Source organism: Lagopus leucura, unplaced genomic scaffold, assembly GCF_019238085.1.
Source record: "Lagopus leucura isolate 7727_CA_CO unplaced genomic scaffold, USGS_WTPT01 Super-Scaffold_73, whole genome shotgun sequence".
Lineage (NCBI taxonomy): Eukaryota > Metazoa > Chordata > Aves > Galliformes > Phasianidae > Lagopus > Lagopus leucura.
This window is the reverse complement of record NW_024962252.1, coordinates 100,344,310-100,371,364: the sequence shown is the minus strand read 5'-3', so window position 1 is coordinate 100,371,364 and position 27,055 is coordinate 100,344,310. Positions and strand designations below refer to the sequence as shown.

General features: G+C 39.7%; 1 protein-coding gene across 1 annotated transcript in view; it reads right to left on the bottom strand.

The window, feature by feature from the left end:
• EML6 (EMAP like 6) overlaps window positions 1-27,055 on the bottom strand; it is a 111,249-nt gene that overhangs the window by 7,230 nt on the left and 76,964 nt on the right. Inside the window, exons 21-35 of the mRNA XM_042883412.1 lie at window positions 24,751-24,892; window positions 23,523-23,675; window positions 23,138-23,269; window positions 21,285-21,373; window positions 20,481-20,657; window positions 20,171-20,372; window positions 19,851-19,977; window positions 9,420-9,498; window positions 8,058-8,187; window positions 6,818-6,916; window positions 4,918-5,091; window positions 3,799-4,007; window positions 2,032-2,189; window positions 1,679-1,793; window positions 965-1,153 (exon numbers count right to left, since the gene is read on the bottom strand). Of these exons, the coding sequence (XP_042739346.1) occupies window positions 965-1,153; window positions 1,679-1,793; window positions 2,032-2,189; window positions 3,799-4,007; window positions 4,918-5,091; window positions 6,818-6,916; window positions 8,058-8,187; window positions 9,420-9,498; window positions 19,851-19,977; window positions 20,171-20,372; window positions 20,481-20,657; window positions 21,285-21,373; window positions 23,138-23,269; window positions 23,523-23,675; window positions 24,751-24,892 (2,175 nt within the window). The remainder of the gene's footprint in view (window positions 1-964; window positions 1,154-1,678; window positions 1,794-2,031; window positions 2,190-3,798; window positions 4,008-4,917; window positions 5,092-6,817; window positions 6,917-8,057; window positions 8,188-9,419; window positions 9,499-19,850; window positions 19,978-20,170; window positions 20,373-20,480; window positions 20,658-21,284; window positions 21,374-23,137; window positions 23,270-23,522; window positions 23,676-24,750; window positions 24,893-27,055) is intronic.

Below are 27,055 nucleotides of genomic sequence, written 5' to 3'. Positions count from 1 at the left end.
TGTAGAGTTTCCTCTAAATAGAAATCTGAAATTTCACATGAAAATCACACCCACCAGACATATGTTGCAAAACAGGCTTCAAATGGAGGTGCAATTAAAATGGGTGTTCCACATTTGCAGCTATCTTGCTGCGGGAGAACTTCAACTTTGAATCGCAAAGCACGTTACTTACCAAAGAAGGAAATGGATTTTTTTAATCCCATTGCCTTCAGAGGGCTATTCTACAATTTCTGAGCAATATTTTCTATTATTTTACCATTTGCTATACGGAAACATAGCAAAACACATTTGCCATTTCAATTATCTGGGTGCACTAATAACACTAATAATTTCTGACATTAAAAATGAGCCTACTATCTCAGGTAACTAGCTTTTGAAACAATTTATGTAGCTTGGCATAACCAGAAATCCTTGTTATTTTTAATATTCTTGTTGGTTAATGCAGTTTGACGTCGGAAAAAAAAGTACTGCTGATCTACATATATGCCATCTCATCTGTTGTAAAGAAAGGCTGTAAAAGTGTTGGAGTCATGCTCGCCAGTGAGGCAAGCTTATTGGGAGGATCTGCATATTAGCCATGGATCTGTGTCAGCACAGAAGTTAAATGCTTTCTTACTGCACCAGTCTGCACTTCTAGGTCAAATCTCTGCTTTTTACAGTGTTATATCAGAAATAACACAAAACAAAAGGCACTCCATTAACACAAACTTATGCAGCTGCATCTCATTGCAAGTAGCTTGCTTTTGGGAAGAGCAGCATGGTACTTCACCAATGCCTTGCTTCTTCACATGGCCACACAGCAGGAAATGCTACGCACCAGAACAACAAACACAACTGTTGTTTTACTTGGCTGCTCAAAGGTGCACACAGGGCTGGAGCAGTGCATGTTGTGCAGTTGGAAAAATGCATGGCTGTATCAAATTATCACTTTTCATTGCATTATTTTCAGTTGAGCAATACTCACTTTGTCACATAGGTCCCAGATTCTTGCCGTCCCATCATTGCTGGCAGAGATAAATAAGTCTTTTGAGGGGTGCGTCGCTAAGCCCCAGATCTCCCCTTCCATGTGACAGTCAATTAATAAGTTTGAAGCAGCATTTTTTTCTCCTACTTCCAGGATTTCTCCATCTTTTGTTCCCACTAAAATTTTCCCCTGTTTGTATTAAAAAATAACTAAATAAATAAATCAGATAACATAACACACAGTAAGATACCCAAGTGTTATAGAAATATCTGTGATAACCCATCCCAATTTATAGTGGTCGTCCATGCAGAATCTTAAGAACAGGAGATAAACCACTGATAGATTCACGCCTGGAGATCTGATATTGTATGCTGGTGTTACTGTTGAGTGGTGGCAGTGGACCTCCCTCTTGACATTTGTATTCAGATCCAAGTGTTTACATACAGGCTGGGACAGCATGATTCTCACACCGCTGAGGTGACTTAATGTCACTTCTGGACATTATAAACGTCAAACAAGGTGTTAGACTCAGTTAGACCAGTGTGGCGCACACCTACGTTAGCTGGACTGCCACGGTCTGAACCACAGGAGCCTTTCCAGCAAAGCCCTGGTTCAGAACAGTCCCCTCCTTTGTGTCTCCTGTCCAATCTTCACCAACAACAGCACGCAGCAACGCATGCCACGCAGTGAAGCCTGCCACGTTGGCTCTCTCACCTTCCCTCTGCAGACGGAGCGCACGCACTCGATGAGCTGTCCTGTCTCGAGCTGAAAGGCTCTGCACCGTTTCATCTCCTGGTCCCACAGCTTTACGGCCCCTCCTTCCTTAGTGCTGGAAAGCAGAACGTTGTGTTACACAGATGTCTCCTTCATGGGCTACCAGAGATCCCACACATCAATCTGCATCCCTTCTTACTAAGGACACCTCACTACACTACAGGGTAATGTAAAGTAAGTAACAAAAAGGTGGCAGATAACACAACCATTCAGTATGTCTTGTATTGATGAATTAAAAATGATGTGAGAAAGAAGAAGGCTGTGTGCTTTAGGAAGAGCATAATATGTCTTACGGTCTCTCCTTGCCTCCTGTAACAATAAGTCCATCTCGAAGGGTGGTGTACATTGTAAACACTGGTCCTGTGTGAGCTTTTGCCACAAGTCTGACCAGAAAATGGTCCTTCCAGACATAGACGTCTCCATTTATGGCACCAGTAAATGTAAGGTTATTCTGCAACAGATAGGAACAATCTCTGATGTGATTAATATCTCAGCATCTTTGTGCAGCTTGAATTAAAATTATTTAGGTACTGCATTTCCTGAGAAAGTCAACCATGCAATGACCACAGGAATTAAAATCACACACACTGAGAATAATGTGTTTAATCATTGTGTTATGATGGTGTCTCTTTGAGGTACCATAATTAACATAGACCAGAGTGTAGGGCACATTCACTTCATGCATTTCACCTTGGAATTTCCAATGCACGTGCTGCTTTTGCCATGCATGTACTGTCATATCTCCTGCTGCATACAAGGACAGCAGGTTATCACTACTGAATTTCAGGTGACATTTCTTTCTTGAGTATGTGCCCATGGAAATCCCACTGTCTTCAAGATACTGAAAATAAAGGCATTAAGACTAAGTGCAGAACTTGTACCTAATTGAAGCACCATGGCAATTGCACAACTGAACGGGAAACAGTAGTGAGCATTCTGCATGGAAAATGTACTTCTGGAGTGTGCTCTGCTAAATGGAAAGGCTTGCTGCAGGTGAAAAGGCACAACTGCAATCCCACTGGATTCTGTAGCAACAGTATGTGCCTTTTAAACATCTTGAATGATCCCTAAGTGACTGTAAAGGGGAAAAGTGGCTTAGCTGTATTGAAAAATACAGAAAAATTCCGTGTAAATGAAAAGCATCTCATCTCCTCTTTGGCAGGAAGAAGGAAAAGTGTTCCCAGTTGCCATGTCCTGATAGCATAAAGAACTAAATACAGCATCACCTTCAAGTTCACTGATAGATACAAGGGAAAAAATGTTAGAGAACCCTTTGCTAAGGGCTCACAGAGAAGTTGCACGTTCTGCAATAAACAGGAGAAGAATCTAGTGATGAAACTGGTGGAAAGAATTCGCCAAATGAATTTGCTACTGTTAGAGACAAAAATGTAGTGTAGCTGCATGCCAGCATGACCTGCTGCCTTTGGCATTGGATGGACCTGGATGAGAAAAGCCCGTGGATGCACAAAGGAGCAGAGGGAACGTACTCAGCCCCTCCTCTGTTCCGGATAAGTTACTCATGCTCCTGTGACATGCATTCTTATTGCCAGTGGGATTCAGTGACACACACTTAAGGAAGAAAACAACATCCTGAACAAATGATGTGTGCTAATGGAGTTCATCTGCTGGTTTTGAATGTTCTCCTCACAGCACGTTAGTTTTACCATTTTAAAAAACAAAAGTTGATCTGTGCCTTGAACAGATTGTTTTCCTCCACTATGAAGTCTAAAGCACAGTGCTATGGCTCCTTAGTAAACATACAGGAAAATCCTACGTACTGTCAACATGAGCTGAATCACACGTCATACCCAACACTGTCAGTGGAAAAAGAGGTTACACAATTACAGTATCAATTACGCTGTAATTAACAAAAAAATATTCACTGACAGAGAAACCCAGCCCAATTTAGAAAAATTAAATGAGGATCTAAAGATGCACAAGTCTCACGTTAGAGGTTTAACTATTCCACAAGATCTCCACGTTCTTGCACCATTCACAGTGCGCTGGATCTCTCAGTAAAAACGTGTTATAAAATTCTGTAGCAAGTAACTTGAACTCACTGCTCCGAAGGCAACAGAAAGCATGGTTTGCATTTTGGCATCTTCCATGGAACCAATGACTCCTTTCTTACACAGCAAAGCACTGCCAGCCAATGTCCAGAACTTCATGTGTTTTACCCCCACAGACACAAACTGAGTGTCCGAGTCTGGGCGGAACTCTACAACAAATATCCTCTCCAGGTGTCCTCCCCTGCTAGCAACTTTAGCCCCTGTTTTAATTAGGAAAGCATAAAAATACAGTTAGATCAACCTGCCAAATTAAGCTCTGGGTTGATTTTATAAAACAAAATCACTTGGTATTAGATTGGAAAACTCTGTCCCAGATGCCGAAAGCTAAGGATATCCCAACATTATTTAAAGCAGCAACCATTTTAATTCATGCAGCCTGCTAGGTCCCTGGGTGTTCCACTACAGCTGACAGTTTGAGGATATTAATAGCACGATTTGTCTCCCAGGTACTGAAGTACCATCAAAACACTGAGTGTCATCAACAAGTTGCATTACGCAAAAGATGAGCAGTGCCTCCTCTTAGTGAACTTTTAAAGCACAGCAGGACTGCTGCATTTCCTGAACCAACTGCTCTGCGCAGGGATGTCAGATACTCTCTACGCATCTTTTGGACGTAATTGCAATCAGGGTGATGCAATGCCTGCTTCTGCAGTGGAGGAGGCAGGAGACAGGCACTGAGCACAGGTGTGTGCAGAGAAAACTGAAAATCTGGGGACGTTTTGAAGTAAAGCAGGAAAATATCTAGAGAACTGAGACACTCTCAATTCCTGATTGTGATAACCATTGTCTGGAAATGACTTCTTAAAGGCCTAAGCACTGCATACAATTTCAAATCCGAGCATTTTCAGCATAGCAAGAAAACACTTCCCTCAATTTCAGGGAATTATATGTTGAATGTAATCTCCTTATTTCTGTTCACAAGAGAAATTTAAGCTTATTTTCTTATCGATATTTTCTTGCGCTTTGTTTTCTTCCTGCAATTGATTTTGAGACTGCAGGGAGCCATTTCACTCAGAGTAAGAACATAAACCTATGCCAGTGACTTGAAAGGAAAAGCAAATAACTGCATACAGATCTGCCAGACTGAAGGAATGCGTGTTTTCCAGTTACCTTCCTGCCACCTCCACACTGTGATGGTGTGTTCTGGATCGACTCCCACCGAAACCAGAAGTTTGCCCGTTGCACTGAAGTTAACGTAGTTGACTCCTTTGGTGTGGAAGCAACGTAGCATTGAAATTGTTTGCTTACTCATAGCATCCCATACGTGAATTGTGGGAGTCGTACCTACACGGAAAAAGATGTATTAAAAGAAAATTAATTCAGCATCTTGAAAGCTTCAGTGCAAAATATGCATTTTTCAAGAACATTGAACCTAAACAGACACTTAAGTTTGGTTGTTTTTTTTTTTATAAGATTAAAAGTACTCAAAAAAATCATGTCTTGAAAAAAAAAACAAACCAAAAACAAACCAGGGAAATTATTGCATTTCATGGAAGAAGACAAATGCCAAAAGAACAACGCAACATTTATGAAGAACCTCATGCAAAAGAAATTATCTGTAGATGTTCCACTTGTATCCGCGGTTGACACAGATACAATGAGGTAACAGGAAACTTTTACATAACTCTGCTGACTAGAATTCACAAACGAATCAGCCTTACCTGAAAATTCTGTCATATCACCTGCATTGTGAGAGCAATGGCAAATGAGGAAGCACCAAGGGAAAACAATAAGTGAAGTAAGTCATGTTTCTAATGCTGAAGTGCCAGCATCAGCACCAGAAGTAAAAAAAAAAAAAAAGATAAAAAAATTAAAAGTTTGAAAATGGATATGGATTAAATCAACAAAACAAATAAGCAGGAATATTGTTGAACTTAATTTTGAGTATATTGTCTTTTATACACAAATATTGCAACAATATTTAGTACTTCTCAGTTTTTAAAATGGTATTTAAAAGAAATGGTAAAGACATGCAGTTTTTAAAGATTACTAAATTTAAAACTAATATGAATCTACAACGATCCAGAATCCCAACCAAAATCAGAAACACTGATTTCATGGGCTCCTACTGATGGAATTAAAAGACAGGCTCAATGTCACCTGCTTTGGGTCACAGAAATCAGTATTCTGGACCAGGGCTCTGACTGTATGAATACATTCTCTTTTTCATTCAACATTCCAATTGAAAAGACAACGCTCCGTACAGGCAGCAGAGATGGTTTGCCAAGGCCTTCACCTACTGCCACTTTCCAGCTTTGTTATAAAGTCATATATTACAGAAGTCACTGCTTTCAGACTGAAATGAATGAGAATGACTCTGTTATTCATGACATTGATTATTCCAGCATTACCCTGGTATAAGTGAAAAGCAACACATCCCTCCCTGAGCCTGGGACAAACAGTCCTGATGTTCCCTACAGCTTTTACTTCTCCAAAATGCACTGGTGACTGATCTCTAGAGGTCCCTTCCAGCCCCTACAATTCTGAACTCTGTAATTTCATGGGACTCTTCATGTAAATAACATATCAATACATATGGTCTCAGGATCAGCCATACATGCATCGTAACTTCTGCTGAGGTTCCACTCTAACCCTTTCCTTTTTTGTATTAGTTTTGAATTTCTGCAAGGGAAATGGTCATTATTCTATTTTCACAGCTAAGTGCTTTATGGCTAAACAGTGCTTTGGATACTGGAAAGAAAGAGGAAATCCTGTGAAGCTTATAATTACATATGAATGGGAAGATTTAGTGCTGTTCAAAAACGCTTGTTTTCTGAAATATCCTTGCAGTACAATTAACTCTAAAATCCAATGACACGATCAGAGATGAAACTGCTGTAGATAGACTGAAATGACAGAAATAATTAAGCTCCAGGATTTTCTCAAGATCAAAAAAAAAAAAAAAAGTGACAGTGGTAAATCCCAGTAAAAATTCTATGTAGATAAGCCCAAAATAAATCAGTGCCCCTGACAATTTCTGAGTAAGACATTGGTACATGGAGTCACCTACCGATCTGGCTGGTAGCCACAATGTTTTTGTACTTTGGGTGCTGATTCACAGTTAAGCAGAGAATGTCATCAGTATGCTCCAGGTAGAAGCTCTGGCTTCCTAATAAAATTCAAACGTGGTTTTATTCACAACAGTCTCAAAGAAAGAACCACAACTGAAGCAAAGAATATTTAATCAGCTTGTTGGTATGCTCATGCTGGGCTCTAGGGGACGCGTGGGGGAGAGCAGTAAATATGCCAAGAGCTGCTTTGCTTTCACTTCCAGGCACCATTTCCAAACAAGCTGTGAGTAACCACTAATGCATATACACGAAGCAGGATTGGTCAACTAGCTACCAGGACTTAGCCCAGGAATCATCCGCTAATCATCTGTAACCACCACAAGAAAAAAGCAGGACTGCCAAATGCACAGACCAGCTCTCCCACTTAATCAAAGGAGTCAACAGGAAACAAAGCAGAAAGCTAAACCCTGGGAAGTTTCTGCTCTGCACCATCTTCCCAAGGGGAAGGCCAGGAAGAGCAGCTGGGGCAGCGTTCCCAGCTCCACGGGCCAGAGGCTGTGCAGGGCAAGGAGTCCCCTGAAGTCAGCAGATGTGACACCATCTATCTCTGCCTCTCCTTGGCAGCAGAGCTGAGTGAAGTGCTGTCACTATTTGGTGCCACAGAGGACCAAGAGGGAATAATAAACTGCCATTAATTCCTGGCTTGTTTCTTAAGCTATGTGGAGAGCTACAACTCGGGGCAGAATAAGTTGTCACTACCCAAAAAAGCACGGAATATTTCTACTCCTTGTGAAGAGCAATTTACTCACATCGTATTGCATAGAAATGGATCCTTCCCTGGAGCACGATTTTGCTAAAATAACCCAAAATGGAACAATTACTGCTCCTAAAACCGTGAGGAGTGCTCGACATTTCATATCCCATGCAACCTGAGAAACCATTCCTATGCCTTCAGTGTGGAGTTTAGAAAGGCACAGCTGCAGAAATAGAACAGCTTAGTATTACGCTTCCTAACAGAATCTCATACCTACTAAAATGAGTCGGGTGGCTTAACAGGATGACCTTAATAAGAGGACTTGACAGTCTGCTAAAATAGCCATCTAAATTTCTTTGCATTATTTCAGAAGATACAAAATACGAAGGAGTTGCAGGAATGTTACAAAAGCGTGACTTTCCTACAGAAATGTTTCACTTCCACAGTAATTTTTAATCTCAAAGTACTGTTGCAAGTTGAATTACCAGTAGAAAGATTCTGCACTATGCCTGCTGCAGCTGTGTGGAAAATAATATCAGCACCATCATTTAGGTAATGAAGGTTGTTGCGACAATCAAATCCTCTGTATCCAAAAACATGGTCTAAAGCCAGCTCCTAGTCAAGCAAAACAGAAAAAAAGAATAAGAGTGAAATAAAGAACAAAGAAAGAGGTTAAAGAGTTTGAATCATGCATGTGAAGACCTCAGGTAATTATTACACAAGACACAAACATCTTGTCCAAGCAAAAGGATAATTAAACAATAATTAATCAGTTGTCCCTCTTTCTTTACTTTTCTGCATTTACTGAGGCATGACGTTCTCATGGACTACATACAAAGCTGCCATCGGTCAAGTAAGGCAACACATTTGCATTATTATTTCTTTAATAATTCAACCAGATCTGAAAATAGTATTTAATTACCATTCGAAATACATGCAACTTTAAAAAAGGTCCAATTTATGAATCTGCCCATTACATTTTAACATCTACACTGAGCAGCTATTTGCAAATACATTTACTTCTACTTTAGGAGTCTTCAAAAGTCATTCTCATAAACAGTTACATTTTAATACAACAAATTCTGACACCAAGGTCCTTATAAGAGGCAATGCCAGGCTACAAGCAACTTCATTATTAAAACATTAATTGGAGGCATCTTGGACATTTCATCTTACAAAGAGCAACTGTCAAAGAGATTTCCTCTAGGAAAACAGTGATGGGTAATGGACTGCTGTTAAAGCTGCTGTTCTAGCCCAGAAGACAGAGTTAATGCATCTGTCTCTAACATAATTCCACCTTGCTTTGAACAATTTGACTAATAGTGACAGACCAAGCAATTGTTGCAAATGGTCCACATCATCCACAGAATATTCATTTCTCAGCACATTTCCAAATAGGTGGGGAGGAGAGAGGGCCTACAGCGTGAGGAAAGGGTGTGTTCCAAAATAAGTTAGCAAATCTCAGCATCCAAAATCATGCGTGTAATGGTGCATGTGCAAAATGCAATTTCTGAATATATTTTCACTGGGGTTACCTAGTGGGTTCTGCTGCAGTTAAACATACATCTCAGCTGTAAGTGTTCTTCAAATCCAGAGACAGATTTTGGATTTGGAGAGATCCGATATTGCAGGTCAGCCATATCTGAATCTGAAGTCCCTTCTGCCACAGGTTGCTGGCTATCATGTCTTCTGGTGTTTGCTAGGAGTGCTGAGAGCACATTGTAGAAATTTCTTCCCCTTCTCTTTTACTTCTACACAACTTCAGCTACCCTCATAACAGGGATGAGTTTAACCCAGCACACATTACTTCTAAAGCAAATGAAAAGAAAAATACAACTAAGTCTGACCTCAACCAGTTTCCTTTTTTTGTTGATGTTGTTCTTCTGCAGTTTTTCAGGCTGAGGAGCAGCTCTGCTAACTGGTGGCCTGAAAGAAACGCGTTTAAAAGAGAAGCCAATCAATATGTTTGAAAGCAAAACCACAGCATATGTTTTAAGTACAGAAAGTGGCCAGTTGCAACTATGTGTTTTTGATACCAAGCTTTTAGCATTTTATAACACACATAGTAATCATATGCATTTTGATAGGGAGAGCAGAAACAACACTCATGTTGATTTCGGGGAGGAGTCACCTGAAAATGACTGTTTAAATTCTAATGATTTAAATCCTTTGGAAAATCCCTGAGTACTGGCTGACAGTACATTGTTGCTTTCAGGAATGATCTAAAAGACTTTCTACAGCTGGCAGCTGACCTTTCCCCAGCCTTGCTTCTGAGAAATCCCATCACAAAACCTTGACTTGGCAGTATTAAAATCATTTCAAAATCACATTAAAGATAAAAGTATTACATTTTAGTCTGTGTAAGTCATTTACTGTATGAATCTGAGGAAGGCTAAGGGCAGCAAAGCATTTTATATAACTACAGTTGCTGAAAGTAACTAAAAAGACAAATGGGAAACATGGACTGAAAAAAAAATCACTTGTGTAAATGGTCTTTTTAAAGACAGAGAACATTTACTTCTATGAGATGCTCTAACTGCAAGTCCAGAGGCTACAGTGAACATACATATGACTAAAGGGAGGCAGCAAAGGGGATATTCAACTTGATCCTTCTAAGAAAAAAGAACAGGCACAAACCTAAGAGGAGCAGAGCGTGTTGGACCCATAGAAGTTCATACCTAACACAGTCCTGTTGCACTGGGTTCACTCAGGATGCCTATTAGGTTCATTTGGGCACAATGACTATCCCTTTCAGGTAACGAATTAAGGAGAGCTAAATTCTAACCCAATTGGCAACAGCACAGACCCAAAACATCGCAGTGGATTACCAGCAAAATCACCCCAAGAAATTTGGCCTTCATCACGTTCGATCAGCTTTTAGCTAGAATATGGGCCTGGTGAGAAGGTCAGGGTAGAAGAGGCGATAGCAAAAGAATCAAAACTGATGTTATGGTTAAATGCTTGCTCCAAACCATCACTCAATGGCTGCTGTTATTCACACAAAAACAGTTCACGCCATTAAACACTAACAGCAGATTCTGGGGGCAGGGTTAAACCTGGCCTGAATTTATTTAAGCTCGAATCTGGAAAACATTTTCACAGCTTAAGATTTCAAAAATGAATGAACTTGATATAAAATTTATATGCTGCAAAAATTAGATTGGTTTGTTCTTTTACTGTGACTCTCAGTAACTCCTGTTTTGCAAAAATGACTGCAGAGGAATGAAATCCCTTTTGCTTAATGAGAGCTGATTTATCTGGAATTGCATTTTTATGAAAGCTCTTAAAGACAGCAGTTGATGAAACACATAGCCAGAACGCATTGCTACATGGCTTATTTTGCAGGAATAAGTAGCATGAAAAGCTGGGCTCTAGAAAAGACAGAGCAGACTGAAAATAAACAAACCAACTCGCTTCTCAAGCAAACAAACAAACTCATTAATACTGGAAAAGTACATTAGATCTTGTGATGTTGAAAGAGTAAAAGAGTTACCTTGATCCCCTTGTAAGCAGCAAACAAAGCCAAGTAAGAAACTTAATACAGTTTAGGCATATTTCTGACCACTTTACTCATGCACAAGCATTTTTAGAGTTGATCAGTCATTCCCTCGTGGCACAAAACATGCTATTCAAGCATGCCAGCAAAAACTAAAACAGAAATTAAAGAGTGCACCAGTCTACAAATTCACAAATACCATACCCTGGCATTACTGGCTATATTCTTAACTCAAGATCCTACAGAACAGGGGGGAAAAAGGAAGCTACATCACTGCTTCTTGCTCACTTTATACTGAAGCAGAATGTGATTCCATAAGTTTCTCTGTTTTCAGGTACCTGACAGGGATGGAAACTGCTAGAAACTCAGCAGCCTCATAAGCACTGTTAAGTTTCACACAATGGATGCTTGTTTTCTCTCCTAGCTCAACTTGCAATTTAGCCTAATAATTGTTCATTGGGAGGCCAACTTATGTACAGGACAGCTTGTACTTGCTGTTCACAGGGAAACAAGTACCTTTATTCTCTCTGAGTGGTCGATCAAGTTGTTACGTAACCATCGGTGGTAACTGGATTCAATAGCAGTGCAATCACCATAGAAAAGGGATGGAGGAAGCTACTGCAAAACTCAATTGTCTTACCAAATAAAAACATTATGTGATGCTAGAAAAGCAGACACCACTTCAGCCCAGATTTACTAAGGCCTTTGAATCAGGCCTTATGAAAAGAATCAATCGTTTTCTTGCATGCTTCCTGCTCTTTTTTCTGTTTTAGCATAATTTTCAGAGGGATCACTTCTACATTTCTTTACCTGGGCATATCTTCTAGAGTTTATGACAACAGCAAGCCAAAATTTTTCATGAAAGCAGAGAACACTACCACTATGACATGACAGATAATCACTAGATAGTAAACATGAGATTTAATTTGGAAACATACACATACACACATGTACTTGAATATATAACTGTTCACAGTACACACAAACACAAACGTTGTGTGCATTCATATATACATATATATGTATGTATATATACACACGCATTCGTTGCCTTATAATCACCTCAATAAAAGAAATGTAAAGCAGCACCAATTTGATTTTCATTTGTAGCAAATCTATGACTACACCTAATCTACTTTCATACACAGGATGGCAGCGTCAAGACAAGAAATTCGTGCTGTAGGAAGTTACAAATATTTACCCTTTATGGCCTATGCAATCTGCACTGTACATTCACAGCAATCTGTGCTTTTTCTGTGCTGTGTTGTTAGTACTTACTTGACAATTCCCTGCCTCCAAAGGAAAGCAAGTTAAAACATAATACAAGTATTAACGGTTTCTTTTCAGTGATGTAAAGTAAATGCGCTTATATTACGTTATGGGATGAACGAGTTCCAGGGAAGATAAGACACAGTCAGACATTAGAGAGCTTTGAGTTCTCAAAGTACTGCAAATACAGCAAACAAAGTTTCTGTTACTGCTGATTATCTTGATTATGCACTTACACAGGTATCCACGGGTACGCAGCAGCGAGCTAACTCCAGACTGAAACTGACCAAATCTCACCCTCTCCCCTTATGGGCCTTAATGCCAGAATGTAAGAAGGTGCAAGTGACAACTCACTGCCTCTCACTTTCCCAGTAAGGCTACATGGAATGGCCAAGACCAGGAGCCTAAATCCTGGGTGGGGTGAATGGGCAGCATGAGGACAGAGAGCAGCAGATGGGCACAGCAGAAGCTGGGTGAAATGGGGGAGGGGAGAGGGGAGAGAAGTGGGGCACCTTGAGGAAGCGGTGACCTTAGAGAACAGGGTCCCCCTGCAGTAAAGGAGTCAAATGCCTTTAGATAGAAATTACAGGAGAGAGAAAGAAGACCCAGGAAAGTGTTATGATATATTCCATGGGATGGGGATGAACAGCTCATGTTTTTAGAGCACATGGCATAATTGCTTTCTGAAGAGACACACTGTCTGCATCCCTCACAAGTTGGCAAGAATGCAAATACACTGTTCTGAGGCCAATGGGAACAGAATTGGATCTTCAGAAACAATGCTGCATGAAAGCAACAAATACTGAGGGCTGGAGAGCTGATAGATGGACAAAAACGTCCTGCCCTTGAGAACAGGTGAAGGCTGGGCCCAACAGGAGCGAGCAGCAGAGTGCAAGAGAGTCCAAATGGGAGGCTAACGTGCATGGGGATGGCTGCTAACTGGAGGGAATATACTTGGATGCCAAGCAAAAGTAAAAACAAGCATGGACTGCTCCCAGGAAGAGGAAGCAAAGGTCGAAATGAGGAAGGACAATTTAGTACTGTGAGGTTTGCTTGGACAAGAGATTTAAAGCCCAAGGTTAAAAAAAACAACCAAACTGCTCATTTCAGAAGGAAAAACACAGAAGTGGCTTTTAATAGTACATTTTCACTAGCTGACAAGAAAAGGACTCCCAAGAGCCCCAAAACTGCTGTGAAACTCCTGGCTGTAAGAAGCGATTCTGTGAATTCTAAACCTCTGGATTTTCCCATCCCAACACACACAGGAGTTCTGTATACCACTTTTCCTGCTGTTACTTCTCCCTTAGATATTGCAGACAACATGACAATATCCTACTTCTTCACATAGCAAATCAAAGCAAAACTGAAACAAAAGCAGAGGGAGATATAAACTGCAATCTGAGTTGCCTTTTAAACCTTATTTATGCTTTTACATGTATGCTGATGCACTCTTTAAGAAAAGAAAACAAAACGGCACTGCAGAACAAATGGTGGTGATAGCCAATTTGATACTCTTGTAAGGGAACGTATCACTGCATTCACATATCATTCGAGGTCAGCCTCCAAATGTGAAATGAGCAGAAAAGCAGGTTAATAAGTGTGATCAGTTCCGAATGAAATCTGAAGGCTTTCATTTTTGAACAAGCTCGTTGTTCTAAGTGTCTCATAAGGCTGGTAATCTAAACGGCCGTTGCAGAACAGCCTGCTTGCAGCGCATGTAGATCTGTCACACACAGCGCACTGCTCAGACAGCACTGTCCACGCGGCCTCTCAGCCAAACCCTGTTTGCCAAAACAAAGAACACGCTGCACCCTGCGTGAGGCAAAATCTAATTTGCCGTCTTAGATTAAAAAAATAAAGTGTAAAATACCTGAAATCATGAGACTTCTGGAAAACTCTCTCCATATACATCAAGGCATTACTGTTAACTTAATCTTAGGATATTCTATAAAGTTTCTCCTTTCTTAGGCTTCCTTATGAGTGTGTTTGAAAGGAAGAGGCTTTTCCACTTTTTTCATTATTCCTTACATAAATTCTGACATTTTATAGCTCTGCTTTTTGTGTAAGTACAAACATTTGACCAGTAGTATACTAAGAACTTTGGGGCTGGAGGTAGAAACATCAGAGGTAGGCCCATTAGCGTCTTTTCCCCATGTAACAAAATCTAAGCTGTATTAGAAACAGTACTTCTTAGATCCTTCCTGGAATACAGCCCACACAGCAAAAAGCTCTCAAACACCTGAATTTTTCACATCCATCTCAGAGCAGAGCACTTCTCAAGTTCAGACAGAGAAGGGTCATCGCATGATGTGCATTGCAGCACCACCACCACCACCCCACAGTTGCACACCCACTAAGAGTCACACAGATGCAAAGGACCTTTGGGCCAGCTTTGTGCTGACCTGTGGGAGAAGTGAAATTGACTCTGAGTTCAATAGGTTGGCAGGGACAGCAAAATTATCAGTCACAATGTGTTCAAGCCCTGGGGACAACTGTGATGAAAACAGCATGATGCCAAATACATTTAGGATGCATTAACTTGACATAATCCTGTGAGAAAGTAAAAGTGAATTTTCTATAGGACTCCACTCATTCACAAGCACCAGACTTCTGCTCAAATAAGCCAGCTGTTGTTCTCCCCACCTCACATACGTGTTTTTCCAGACACGTTTTGAATTATTCCCACCTACACATCAATACAACGCAGATTAACACTCCAAGCTTTTACACTGCACCCATACAAGTGTGCATGTAAAAGTGCACGAGCAGATTCTGTAACCATATGCCCAATAATTGCATTTTGGGTACAAAAGCTAGTATTTGTCATTTGTGGGGGCTCCTTTGGAAGCTTATAAGTCAGCTCATGCTTTTGCAAAGAAATAAATAGTCAATAGAGTTTGAAGAAGGAAAACATGAATTCTTCAGATCAGAACATATGATTACAAACGATGCACAATAACACATGGGAACAGGCTTGAGACAAGGTGACTCACAGGAAGTGAGACACCGTATGGTAAGAAAACCGAAAAGTAGACAAACATGCTAATGCTGCTTTTTGTTTTCTACACATTCAACTTGCTTAACAGGATTTCCCATCACCAGGTATGTTACGAGAGATTTCAGTTTATGTAAAGTCATGCAAATCAAACTAAATGAAAGCTGCAAACACAGGATAGATGTTAGCGGTTAGCAGAATGCAAAATGCAAATAAATCTTTGCCTTTGGTATTAGTAACAGAAATACAGTCTTTATGCAAGCCTGTTTTACTTCTTTTTCATGAGTTCTTAGCCAGCTAAAAGGGTCCCAGTTCAAAAGTTAGCCCTTGTACGAAATAAAGCACAATTCCTACATAACACACAGTATAGCTTACAATTGTCCTGGATTGCCTGGGACAGTCCCAGCAGTGCCCAAGGGGTCCCGCGGTGTGGGAGCACTGCTCTTGGAGCTCCCACACCGTGAGACTGCTCCTGCAGCACCTCTCATTGGCACCCCACTTCTGTATCACACAGGTGGAGCAAGGAAGAGAATGCCAATCAGAGGAGCAAGAAAGGAAGAGAAAAATAAGGGTGGGGGGGGGAAGGAGGACAGACACGGAAAGGGAGAAGAAGAAAAACAAGAAGGTTGGGGAGAGAGAAACAACAATCAATTAATTATCTTAACCAAATGCACCAACTAATACAACCACAACACATTTAGGTATTGTCACTCAGACTCATCTCTCCTGTTTCTTTTCCATCCTAAAGCTGTAACTCCTGGCAGCGATGACAAAGCTGGGCACAAAAATACTAGACCACAATTGATTTCAAATTCTGCAGGCAAGATGTACTGTGTACTTTTCTGCCTCCCTCTGAGACATTTGCAGAATGATCATTACTTTCTTACGTAAATAAATAAGACAGGAGAAGTACATTTGATAAAGGGCTTTCATTTTCTTTTCTAAGGGCAACTCCTTAACATTATCCCCACGATTGTCACCTCTGAGTATTTTGGCCTTTACAATCATGAGATTTCTCCGCTGACTTTGCTTAGAGGCCCAACGCTCAGGAGAAGGTCAGCATAATAGAGATTTCATTTTGCTGGATTATGCTGAGCATAGAACACCTGCTAAGCAGTAAGAGGGTCCATAGCAGCTGCTCAAAGTCACAGTCCTCCTCATTCAAGCAGTATGTCAAACCTGTCCTCCTACCCTTCCTCCTGTGATGTGAGAGAGCTGCTGGCTCCTCTCTTGTGACATAAAGACCAAGCCTTTGTATTAATTTGCAGGAAGTCATCTGTAAGTTGTTGGTTCTTTTCCAGATGGGTGGTGGTTGTTGCAAACCCTTCCCTTCAAAACCCAGCACTGCCCACATCAGCTCTCATCCATATACTTGTATCTTGGCAGGAGACATTAACACAGCTCTAGACCAAACTCAACCTGAATCGTACCACAAGTTGTTATTTTTAGAGGCACAATGCACTTTGAGTTTTTCAGACATACCATTCTTAACAGGGTCCTGCAAGCTTATTAGCTTATTCTAGCAAACACAAAAGTTGAATTCCCTGTTAAATAAAATTTAGCTACAATAAAAAGGAAAACAAAACAAACCATTTTCCTGAATCAGAATTGTCTACTAGGCATCACATCACATTTGAAGCATATTTGTGTTTTATAAACAGGGAAGTAACTTGTTCAGAAACAATTTACCTTCAAAATATTACTATTCAAAGAAAGAAATGAAGCAAGCTTAAAGGCCTTGTTCCCAAGAAGCTCAAATCAACAGTTCCAGTTATCCCTCTCTAATAGAAGCTGGAAACATTCCTGTTTTTATCTTTCCTTTTTCTTTTTCTAATTTAAACTTAATTTAATTTGCTTCTACCCTATACCAGTGAAAACTCAAATGTTCTGCTCTGCTTTCTCAGACATAATGAAAATACAGACAATTTTTCCCCTCTAAAGACCACCAGGGTTTCCCACATAGCTGCCTGAAAGAGAATGGTATACGTCCTCTTGGTCCCCTTCTTCACATCTGAAGGAACTGGGAAAGGCTACTTTCAGCAGTGCCTTTGCAGAAAAAGTAAAGCTTTGCAAACTGGTGTCAATATTACTTGATGCCATCTCACTCAACCCAGCGCACAGATACTTGAGGACTCCGTATCCTGAAGGCCTGTTGATTTAGAACCTTTCCTGGACACTGACAGCTGAGTATTTGTAGGCTTTTTATTTTGTTTGGCTCAGCTTTCACTTACGACCCTCACAGGGGGAAGGAGAAGCTTTCAGGAAGCTTTTGGAACACAGTCGGACACATATTTCATTAGCTGCTGCATTCTTTGTATCCTCAGAAAAGATGAAATCTGGCACAGTTAGGAAATTTAAGTCATCATTCAAATGTCTTTGAGAAAAGTCAGCTTCACCCTGAAGCACTCAGAGTTGAGTGTCAAGATTCTGGATAAATCGTGCACAAATTCATACAGCTGTGGTCAATAGTTGAAGTCTTTGGCAAACGCAGTAGCCAACACATTAATCTCATCTTTCTGCATCCAAAACCCACCACTTTCCACAAAGCCTTATCCCAGCACAATATGTCCAGAAACTGCAGTTTTGCTACATTTCACCATAAATTTTCTGCTTTTAATTATTTAGCTACAAATTCTAGTAATTTATACGAACGGGATGAAGAGAAGGAAGCAAATGCTTCTTTTCCTAATGAGCCATATATGAAAGGTAAGGGGATTTCTGACAAACTTATCAGAAAAGCAAATTCCAAATACTAAAAATGCCATTATATTAAAGTAACCGAAACCAAAAGAGTTTATATATAAAGATGAGAATAGTTGTAATTCTTTAGGAGAAAGGATGGTAAAGACAGTTCTGTGTTTTTTCCCCAGCTACTTTAAAATGTACTACACAAACCTGTTGATTATATAGAGACAGTATGAAGGAAAAAGATACAGAGAACATTAAAAATTACCTTTTTGCTCTCTTATGGGATGGATAATTCCTTCCAATACTACAGTGTTTTACTTTTACGTACAAGCATTATGAAAACCGTTATGGAAGTGTAAGGCAACCTCACCACAGAGGAGGTGTCTACCCATTTTGGACCACCAGCTATAATCAGGACGGGCAGCGAGGAAGCAGTTGGCCATAGTAGAGGAGCTTCCTGCTCCAGTGAGACTTCACAGTTTTGGATAGCATGAGGAATATTGCCATTGCACTGTGGATTATGAGTGTGTGGCAAACAGGAAGCCTGTTTCATTTTCCTCATTGCACGCTGCTCTGTGGATACATTCATTTCAAAGGGTGCCTTCTTCCACAGCAACAAAGCATGTTCAGCTAGATCAGCTTGTGCAGTGTAGGACTGTGGGCAGACTCAAAAGTTACAAAGCCTTTAGGACATGTGACAGAGTGAGGCAGTCTCCAGGAAACAGAGCACTCGCTTGCATCTGACAGCAAACACATGGCCAGGTACCAGAGAAAGAAAAGTTCCTGAGGGCTGTGGTGATTTTCAGTCCTAGACTGAAAGTAGTGCTGAAAAGCTGCAGAATAAAAAACCTGATGCTTATACTGTTGGTAATTCACCAGCACAAACCAATTGTAAGCCTGGCTTAATCGGTCAATTACACTCATTCTGCATTTGCTCTTGCATCAAGGCTGAATAAAGCAGCTGGAAGGTAGAAAACTTTTTGGTGTAAAACATTTGTCCATCCTACTATTGATACTTGTTATTTCACGTGTAATAATAATAATTTAGCAGTATGTCCCAAAAATGGAAATTTTAAGTTCTCTTTCCAATTCATTCTCAGCACATCTGTGTTTGGTACCCACCAGTATTCACAGACCTTAATCCTTCAGACAACTTCATCCCAAAAGGGGAGTAAGATACAACTGTTACCAGTAAATGCCACAGCTATTTGATCAATGGGAGAGCATTCTGTACAGATGTCTTGAGCCTGAATCCAGTTCCAAGTTACTGGCTATAGATCCTCCTCTCCTGTCCCAGCAGTCCTGCCCCAACCAGACTTTTTACTTACCCACCCCCCTAGACAACTGGACCCCACTCTCTACACTTATTATTACCTCTTTTCTTTACTGTCTTCTCTTCCCATCCAATGATGTTTTCCAGCTTACTGCTGTTTTGTTTTCCCCAAATAACATGTGCTGTAGTAACAGCCTGACAAAATTTTAAGTAACTGACAATCTTCTCATGAAAATGTCACCAAGAGCCTCAACTATACAGGATTTACAGGCTCCTCCTTTCCCAAATGCCTTGCTGCAGACATATGCCTGTGTGCTCTGATCAGAACCGAAAATAACTGCAAATGTGAACAGGAGAGAAGACTACACTCGCAGGTGTTTTAGTCACATACATACTTTTAGCCATCACACCAACATATTGTAACTGACCAGGAGCATTTTCAATACTATCTTACGAATTTCAAAATTCCTGTCTTATTTCTAAAGACCAGTTTGAGCAAAAAGAGATTCAAAAGAATGCAATCTACATTTGGAAATGAACGCCCCTGTGTGACATACCTCTCTTCTACTGAAACTTCCTTCAGCTGTTGATGTGGTTTTGTCCCCTCCATTTCTCGGATGCTTACCGCATAGATCTTAGTGGTATAATCAATTGCTTTTTCTCTTGCAACATCACTATCATAACCTTAAAATGTAAAGCAGAGTAAAACAAATTACCCTTGACTCACGGTGGAGGAACAGAAAACACCAACAGAAGAAAACAATCCTACCAAGCTCTCCCTATGCTGAACTTTATCACGCTCACTTCAACCTAAACATGTGTGAGGCCTGTGGAACAAGGACTAAGTTAAGAATGTGTGTTATATCATCTTTTTTACCTCCATCTTCTTCTGCGTCTGTGTCCGATTCTTCACTATCAACCAGCTTACTCTCCTGAATGCCCAAAAATTCTCTGGTCCAGATCATCAGAGCTGTATCAGCACCACCTACAGTCAGCAGCACGGAATCATTGTGTAACCACCGGACATTGGTCACCTGTGCGCTGTGACCCACATACTTTTTGAATTTTGCATGTTGGCCCTGTTGTACAAAGAACACACATATCAGCAGTTTGATATGTCACCAACACTGTCTTCCCTAATTTTTTCTCCACTAGTGTCTAAAAAGGCAAATAAACACACTTATTACCTTCACTGGATATGAAAAAAGCTTCACAAAACCAAAGTCATCTCCCGTAGCTAGTAATGTTCCATCTTTTGTAAGAGTAGCAGCATTTACAACAGTGACATCACTGTGCATGGGCCAAATTCCTTCACAAGTAGGACCAAGAACACACGTCCAGGTATCCCACTCAATCTTCTCTAACTGCAAGGAAAATTTCACTCAAAGAAGTCATCTTAATAGGTACCTGATACATGCTGTTCTAATGTTTATATTTCTCCAGTGTCTGATATTAACTTAATTTTTTATAGGTTTTTAGAGATTTTTCACTGTTCCAGCTAGTTAATACAAATTACACTTCTGCATCAAAAGCCTTAAAAGTAACTTTAAACATTCCCACTTCCCAAAGGTAAGCATGATTTAGATACAAATCTCCTTCAATTTTTAATGAGACATTAAATACTGTCAGCTCTGTAGAACACTTATGTATCACAAATTATGCCATTAAAAACCATGTCATATTGTTTAAAGCTGATTTTAAAACCGTATGCACATTGATTACAAAGACAACAGGTGGCTGTTCTGGATAGGAGCTTATGGGAAACCATCACTATTAAACAACAACAAAAAAATGTAGAGATACAAACAAAAAACTTTAAATCCTAATATTTACAAATGCTGGAAGGAATAAATGATTCTAATTCTAAACACTGTAAATATAGTATTTTTAAAGGAAAAAAAACCCTTATTAAGACAAAACATATGCTAACTTTGAGCTGTCTAGAAAAATAACTGTCACAATGAAAGAAATACAGTAAGTACAACTCATACCTCAGCAATTCTTATGACATGCCTTTTCCCCCTTGGTGCTTCAAAAAACAGTTGTTCCTTAGCACCAGAATTGACTTGCAGTAACTTTCCTGGATATAAAATAAGAATTTGTTACAGATCTTATTCATTATTATGAATATAATTAACTTCTTACTGAATGAAGAAGTATGTTAACAAATTATCATCCACAGAGTTATTTATAGCAAAAGTAAAGAAGATGCTTATGATCACTCCTGAAGAATCCTACACTCTTGATTCACTACACAGTAATATTTTAAACATGATTCAGCATCCTTGAAGAATTGGTTTTCCAGCAAACCATTTTCGTTTGATTCATATTGAGGCTCTTTGAATCAAAAAGTAAAATATAAGACCACAGGAGTAACACGGCCTTCCTATCTGACCTGTATCACACATTAATCCTTTACAGCTAGAAGTTCAGTTAGAGTTTCATTGTACCACCAGTACCTGCGATGCCCATATGCCTATTTTATTGTTCTTGACTATTTGCAATGTGCTATTATGTTGTAGAGAAGAAAATGAACCATACACCCCATAGAAAATATTTTCTGGAGATTCTTTTGCATTTGTGATTACTGCAGAAGCAGAGATGGAGCAAAGAAATGAACATAAATCCTGGGAAAAACACAAGCAATACAAAAGAAAGGGATACAGTCATCCACTAAGAACAATCAGGAAATGGGGAATAAAATAACTAGCAAGAAATAAAAGGTAGCTAAGCCTGTATGTAAGAAATCTTAACAGATGAAGCTTCTCTAAATCACAGAATCACCAAAGTTGGAAGAGGCCTCCAAGATCAACCAGTCCAACCGTCCACCAATGTTTCCCCGCTAAACCACGTCCCTTATTACCACTCCTACACGTTCCTTGAACACCTCCAGGGATGCTGACTCCATCACCTCCCTAGGCAGCCCGTTCCAGTGGCTGACCACTCTTTCAGAGAAGAAACTGTTCCTAACATCCAACCTGAATCTCCCCTGGTGCAACTTGGGGCTTCTCGTCCTATCACTAATGTCTAGTTTTGGTAAAATACAATTAAGAACACTACAGAATTTCCATTTTCTTATCTTTTACATCTACCCACACAACACATCAATTAGTTAACTAATACAGATACACAGGGACTTATCAGACAAACTGCTATTATTATGGGTACAACCATGAGTACTTAGATTATTGGCATTGTAAACAAGCACCCAGAGCCAGCTGAGTAACTGTGTGGCTTAATAGCTCAAGAATGGCACCCAGACCCAAATGGATTCTGAGGAGAGTTTAGCTGCTGTCACTGTCAGCTAGCTTGTACCACACTTTGGGACTAGTGTAACAGTGGAAGCAGGGCTCAGACACACAGGTGGTTCCATGCAGAATCATATTAGATCCAGGAAGGCTTATTGCATAAGCTCATTATCAATCTCGCTAGGCTTAATTAGTTGTGACAGTAAGGCTCTCTAACTTCACAGCAGTGATTGCCAAGTAATGCTCAGCAAGGAGGAAAGGAAATTAAATATAAAAGGTGAAGAAGAAAATGTGCCACACAGTCCCAAATAAAAGAAAAAAAAAAAGAGCAAAGAAAAGCAATATTATGTTCCTAAGTAACATTTTAGTCATACGCTATTGTTGGTGGAGTGCAACATACTCTGGTACAAGTAAAGATTAATTCTACCAACAAATGTAATTGTACTGAACCCGTATGGTGCTTGATGTTGAGAAAACATTTGCATTAGTAGTTACAGTTTAGTATTACAGTATTTTCAGTTACTGCTACGAGAACAATTATCTGATATTCCCTCTTGCAGGAATTTTAAATCTGTATTTCTGGTCAAACATTTTACCTCTTGAGTCCCAGTCAATGTGTGTGATATAGCTAGATGCACCTTTACAAATGCCCACTCTTTTGCTGGTAAGTACATTGTAAATATCTACAAAATTATCATGGGAAGCCACAGCAAGGTACTTTCCTGTTTCTGTAAAGAAGAGACATTGAGGTTATGAAAGACATACATTGTTATGCATTTTTATTACTCTAGTGCACCCAAAAGCTTCAATTAAGGGACCCCAGAGTATGAGGCTGTACACAACTATAAAGAATTGTAAAGTATCTAAAGATATGGAGGACACATAAAGCCAATCTACCTTTTGAGCATTCAAACTTATGGCTAGAGTAGAAAAACAAACTCAAGATAAACACCGCTCTTTCACTTTGCTATCTAGTTATACCTCGTGAAAATTTTATATCTGAGATCATTTCCTTTCTGTGGTGAAAAGATACCATATCTTCCACAGTGTCAGCATTTACCACCAGAAAACTCCCATCATTCAATCCTACAGCCAAGGCTTTTCCATCAGGAGAAAAGGCACAGCAACGTCCACCTATAAAGGAAGATCAAAAGGTGTAACCTAAGGTTTATGAATTTGGGATTGAGAAATCCCCTCCCCAAAAGAGAGAAAAACTGCTACTGAAAGGTTTCTGCATCAATAGATTTCTTAATTATTAAAACAAGTATATTCTGTGATAACTGCTAGTAGTATTTTCCTAAATAGGAATGCATTCTTTGTATAGGCTGGTCTTGAGTTGACGAGATGATGTGATCAGTCCAAATGTCACCTGCCAACAGCATTTTAAGCACCTTCGTTTCACATAAAGAAAATATACAGAAAGGAAATTGAGATTAAAAAGTTTAAAGACTCATTTCAGACATGTCTTTCAGGGATGTTACACTTTGTTCCATGACTCAATAATGTGCTCAGGCAGAACACATCTGAAACAGAGATGCACTACATTTTCTCCACTTCCCTTTTCCCCCCCACATTATTTCTGACCACATTCTCATACAGCTATCCTCATCCTCCCCTGAGTTCACTTCCCCAAAACATTCAACTCTGTTTTCCCTCAGTCAGAGTTCCTGCGCTCTGGATCTGTCACCAAATATGAAGCATATTGAATTTACACCATAAGATTTTCTGAAGGTTATGAACGTGTACAAAATAAGAAGGCAGCAGTATTTCAGTGTACGTCAGCTACTTTTATACATAAGAGAGGGCAGGACAACCGTTTATTTTCAGAGAAGCTAGCATAATGTGAAAAGTTCACGTTGTCACTGAATGCTGATGGTGCTTAACATGCTGAAAATTTTACATTTGTCTTTAAAAGTAAGTATTTTAATGTCAGCAACAAATATGCTGATCTTAAGCATTCATAGGAAGAAAAATGATTTTGAGTTCCCCTTGGAATCAGAGTAAAACACATTAAATTATTTTTATTATTATTCATTCCAATGATTTATAATCCTTCATTCTATCCTTATCATGGACTTGCCAAAGATGATTTACTTCCTATGCATCCAATTTCCTGATGACTGTCCTCCTCCTCCTCCCTTAACGCTGATGCTGTGCGCCATAGAAGCAGCGCCGTCGTTATCACAGCGTATCACCAAATGAAGATTACCTTTTTTGAGTTTCCTCACTGCCAGCATGCGGTGCTGGGATGACAGTTCCCAGATTCGAAGTGTTTTATCATCACTCACCGTTGCACAGACGGGCAGGAGAGGATGAGCTGCCAAGCCCCATACTTCTCCTTCCATATGTCCCTAGAGGATGCCATTAACACACGAGAAAGTCACGCATTTGCCTTTATGTAATGTGTTCTAGAACTTGCCCTACCTCCTTTTACAAGTCTCAGACAACACATCTTTACCATCTTCTCTCAAAAATTTTCTATATTGACAAAACCATGAGTGCCTGGTCTGGTTCCTCTAGTAACCATCTGAAATACACTCTTCCCTACTTGCCTCCACAATTGCTAGCTGTAATTATTATTAAGGCAATTAAGGCAATGCTCCCTCTTTCAGTCTTGAACTGAACAGGAAATAGTTAAGCCCAAGGTAGGCCTTTCTCTTGAAATCCTAAAATGGGCTAGTCTGTCTGCAAGGTTTATTAACTTTTTAGATTCTGGAGAACTTGTACATTGGCCAATGTACACCTACTTAGCTTTTCTAGTCTTCCTTCAGAACTCAGTTTTTAAATTTTAATTACTCTCCCTGTATTTTCTTCAACTTGCACATAACTTGCAGGCATCATTTCAACGTTAAATCATTTTTTACTGTTCTCAGTGTGGATTTCAATTTGGCAACTGCCTTGTTTGTTGAAACAGAAAAATACTGATAAAAGAGGAAAGGAAGGAACTGTCTTGGTGTCCTGAGTATGTATTTTTGCTCAAGTTAATACATACAAACATACAATTTAAACCAGATGACACTTATAAAACTTTTCTTTATCATAAAATTTTCTTTATCATAAAACTCACAAGGTATGTGAACTATATTATTGAGCAACAGAACTGCTGGAGATGGAAGGGACATTTGAACATTATCTACTCCAACTCCCTTGCAATGAACAGGGATGTTTACAGACTGATCTGGTGCTCAGAGTCCCATGCAAGGTTCTCTGGGCAACCTGTGCCAATGCCTCACTGCCCTTATTGCTGAAAACTTTCTCCTTTAATCTAATCTAAACCTCCCTTCCTTTAGTTTGAAACAATTTCCCCTTGTCCTGTCACAACAGATCCTGCTAAAAAGCCTATCCCATTCTTTCTTATAGCCCCTATGATAAGATTGCAATTCCAAATTACTGTGCTAGTTAAAAATCACTAATAAAAATTCTCACATTTATGTTACTTATGCTGTCATGAAAACAATACAAATCTGGAAGATTTTCTTTCCAACTACTTCTGATCACAAAGTAAATATCAAATATTTTTGTGAAAAATGATTTGGTCAGTTACAAAAAATATAAGGTAAAATTTGACAAATTATACTTCAGTAAAAGATGCACACAAATTTCTACATATAGACATCATGCTTAATAAAGACAATAAAACAAAGCAACATGAAATAAGTAGGTCACGCTTAATGCAACACCTCTGATTTATTCCCAGGAAAATACAAATTGCTACAAGGAGCACAGGAGTTCTATTTGACAGAGCAAATTCTCAGCACAACACACTATCCTTCAGCATAGCCCCCACCACTGGCTATGCATTTTTCCCAGCAATCAGCAAGAACCTGCATGCCACGCTCATAACAATCTGCACCAGAGCAGGTGACCCATTGTTGCTCTCACCACTGCTGAAACACACCACCCACATTGACTGTCTGATCTCCATCAGTGTTCACCAAGCATCAACAAGTGTCAATAGGCACAATTTTTTCCACATGTAGGAATTCAGCTCCAACCCTTTGCTTCATACACACTTCCGTGTCACATGCCACTGTGTCAGATTGCCCCTCTGCTGCCATCTGTCACATGGCAACAAGATGTAATGGGATATCATTGGGAACTTGCAACCTCTACAGCCAAACCTCCAACATTTGCTTCTGATGTCATGGGCCGACACAATAAAACAGGAGGCATTACTTTTGGAGCAGCCTTACACATAAATTGACATATTCATGTCAAGAATACATATATTTTTTAAATCAAACTTCACAAAATCCTCTGCCTTGCCAGAAGAAATCTTTTTGTCCTTTGAAACACATTCAATGAGAACTGCATGTCACTGCAGGAAAATACTATGGCTCTAAAACATCTTTCACCAATACAGGAACCTTCACAGTAGACCACATCATCTCAGTCAAAGCAAATGGGTCAAACACTGTCAAATAAACTCTGTTAGCTCTACCCCTAATTTTCCTTTTTCTCTACTGGGTCCTAAAAAGCCTAAAATATTCTTTGCAAGTCTCACTACCAATTTA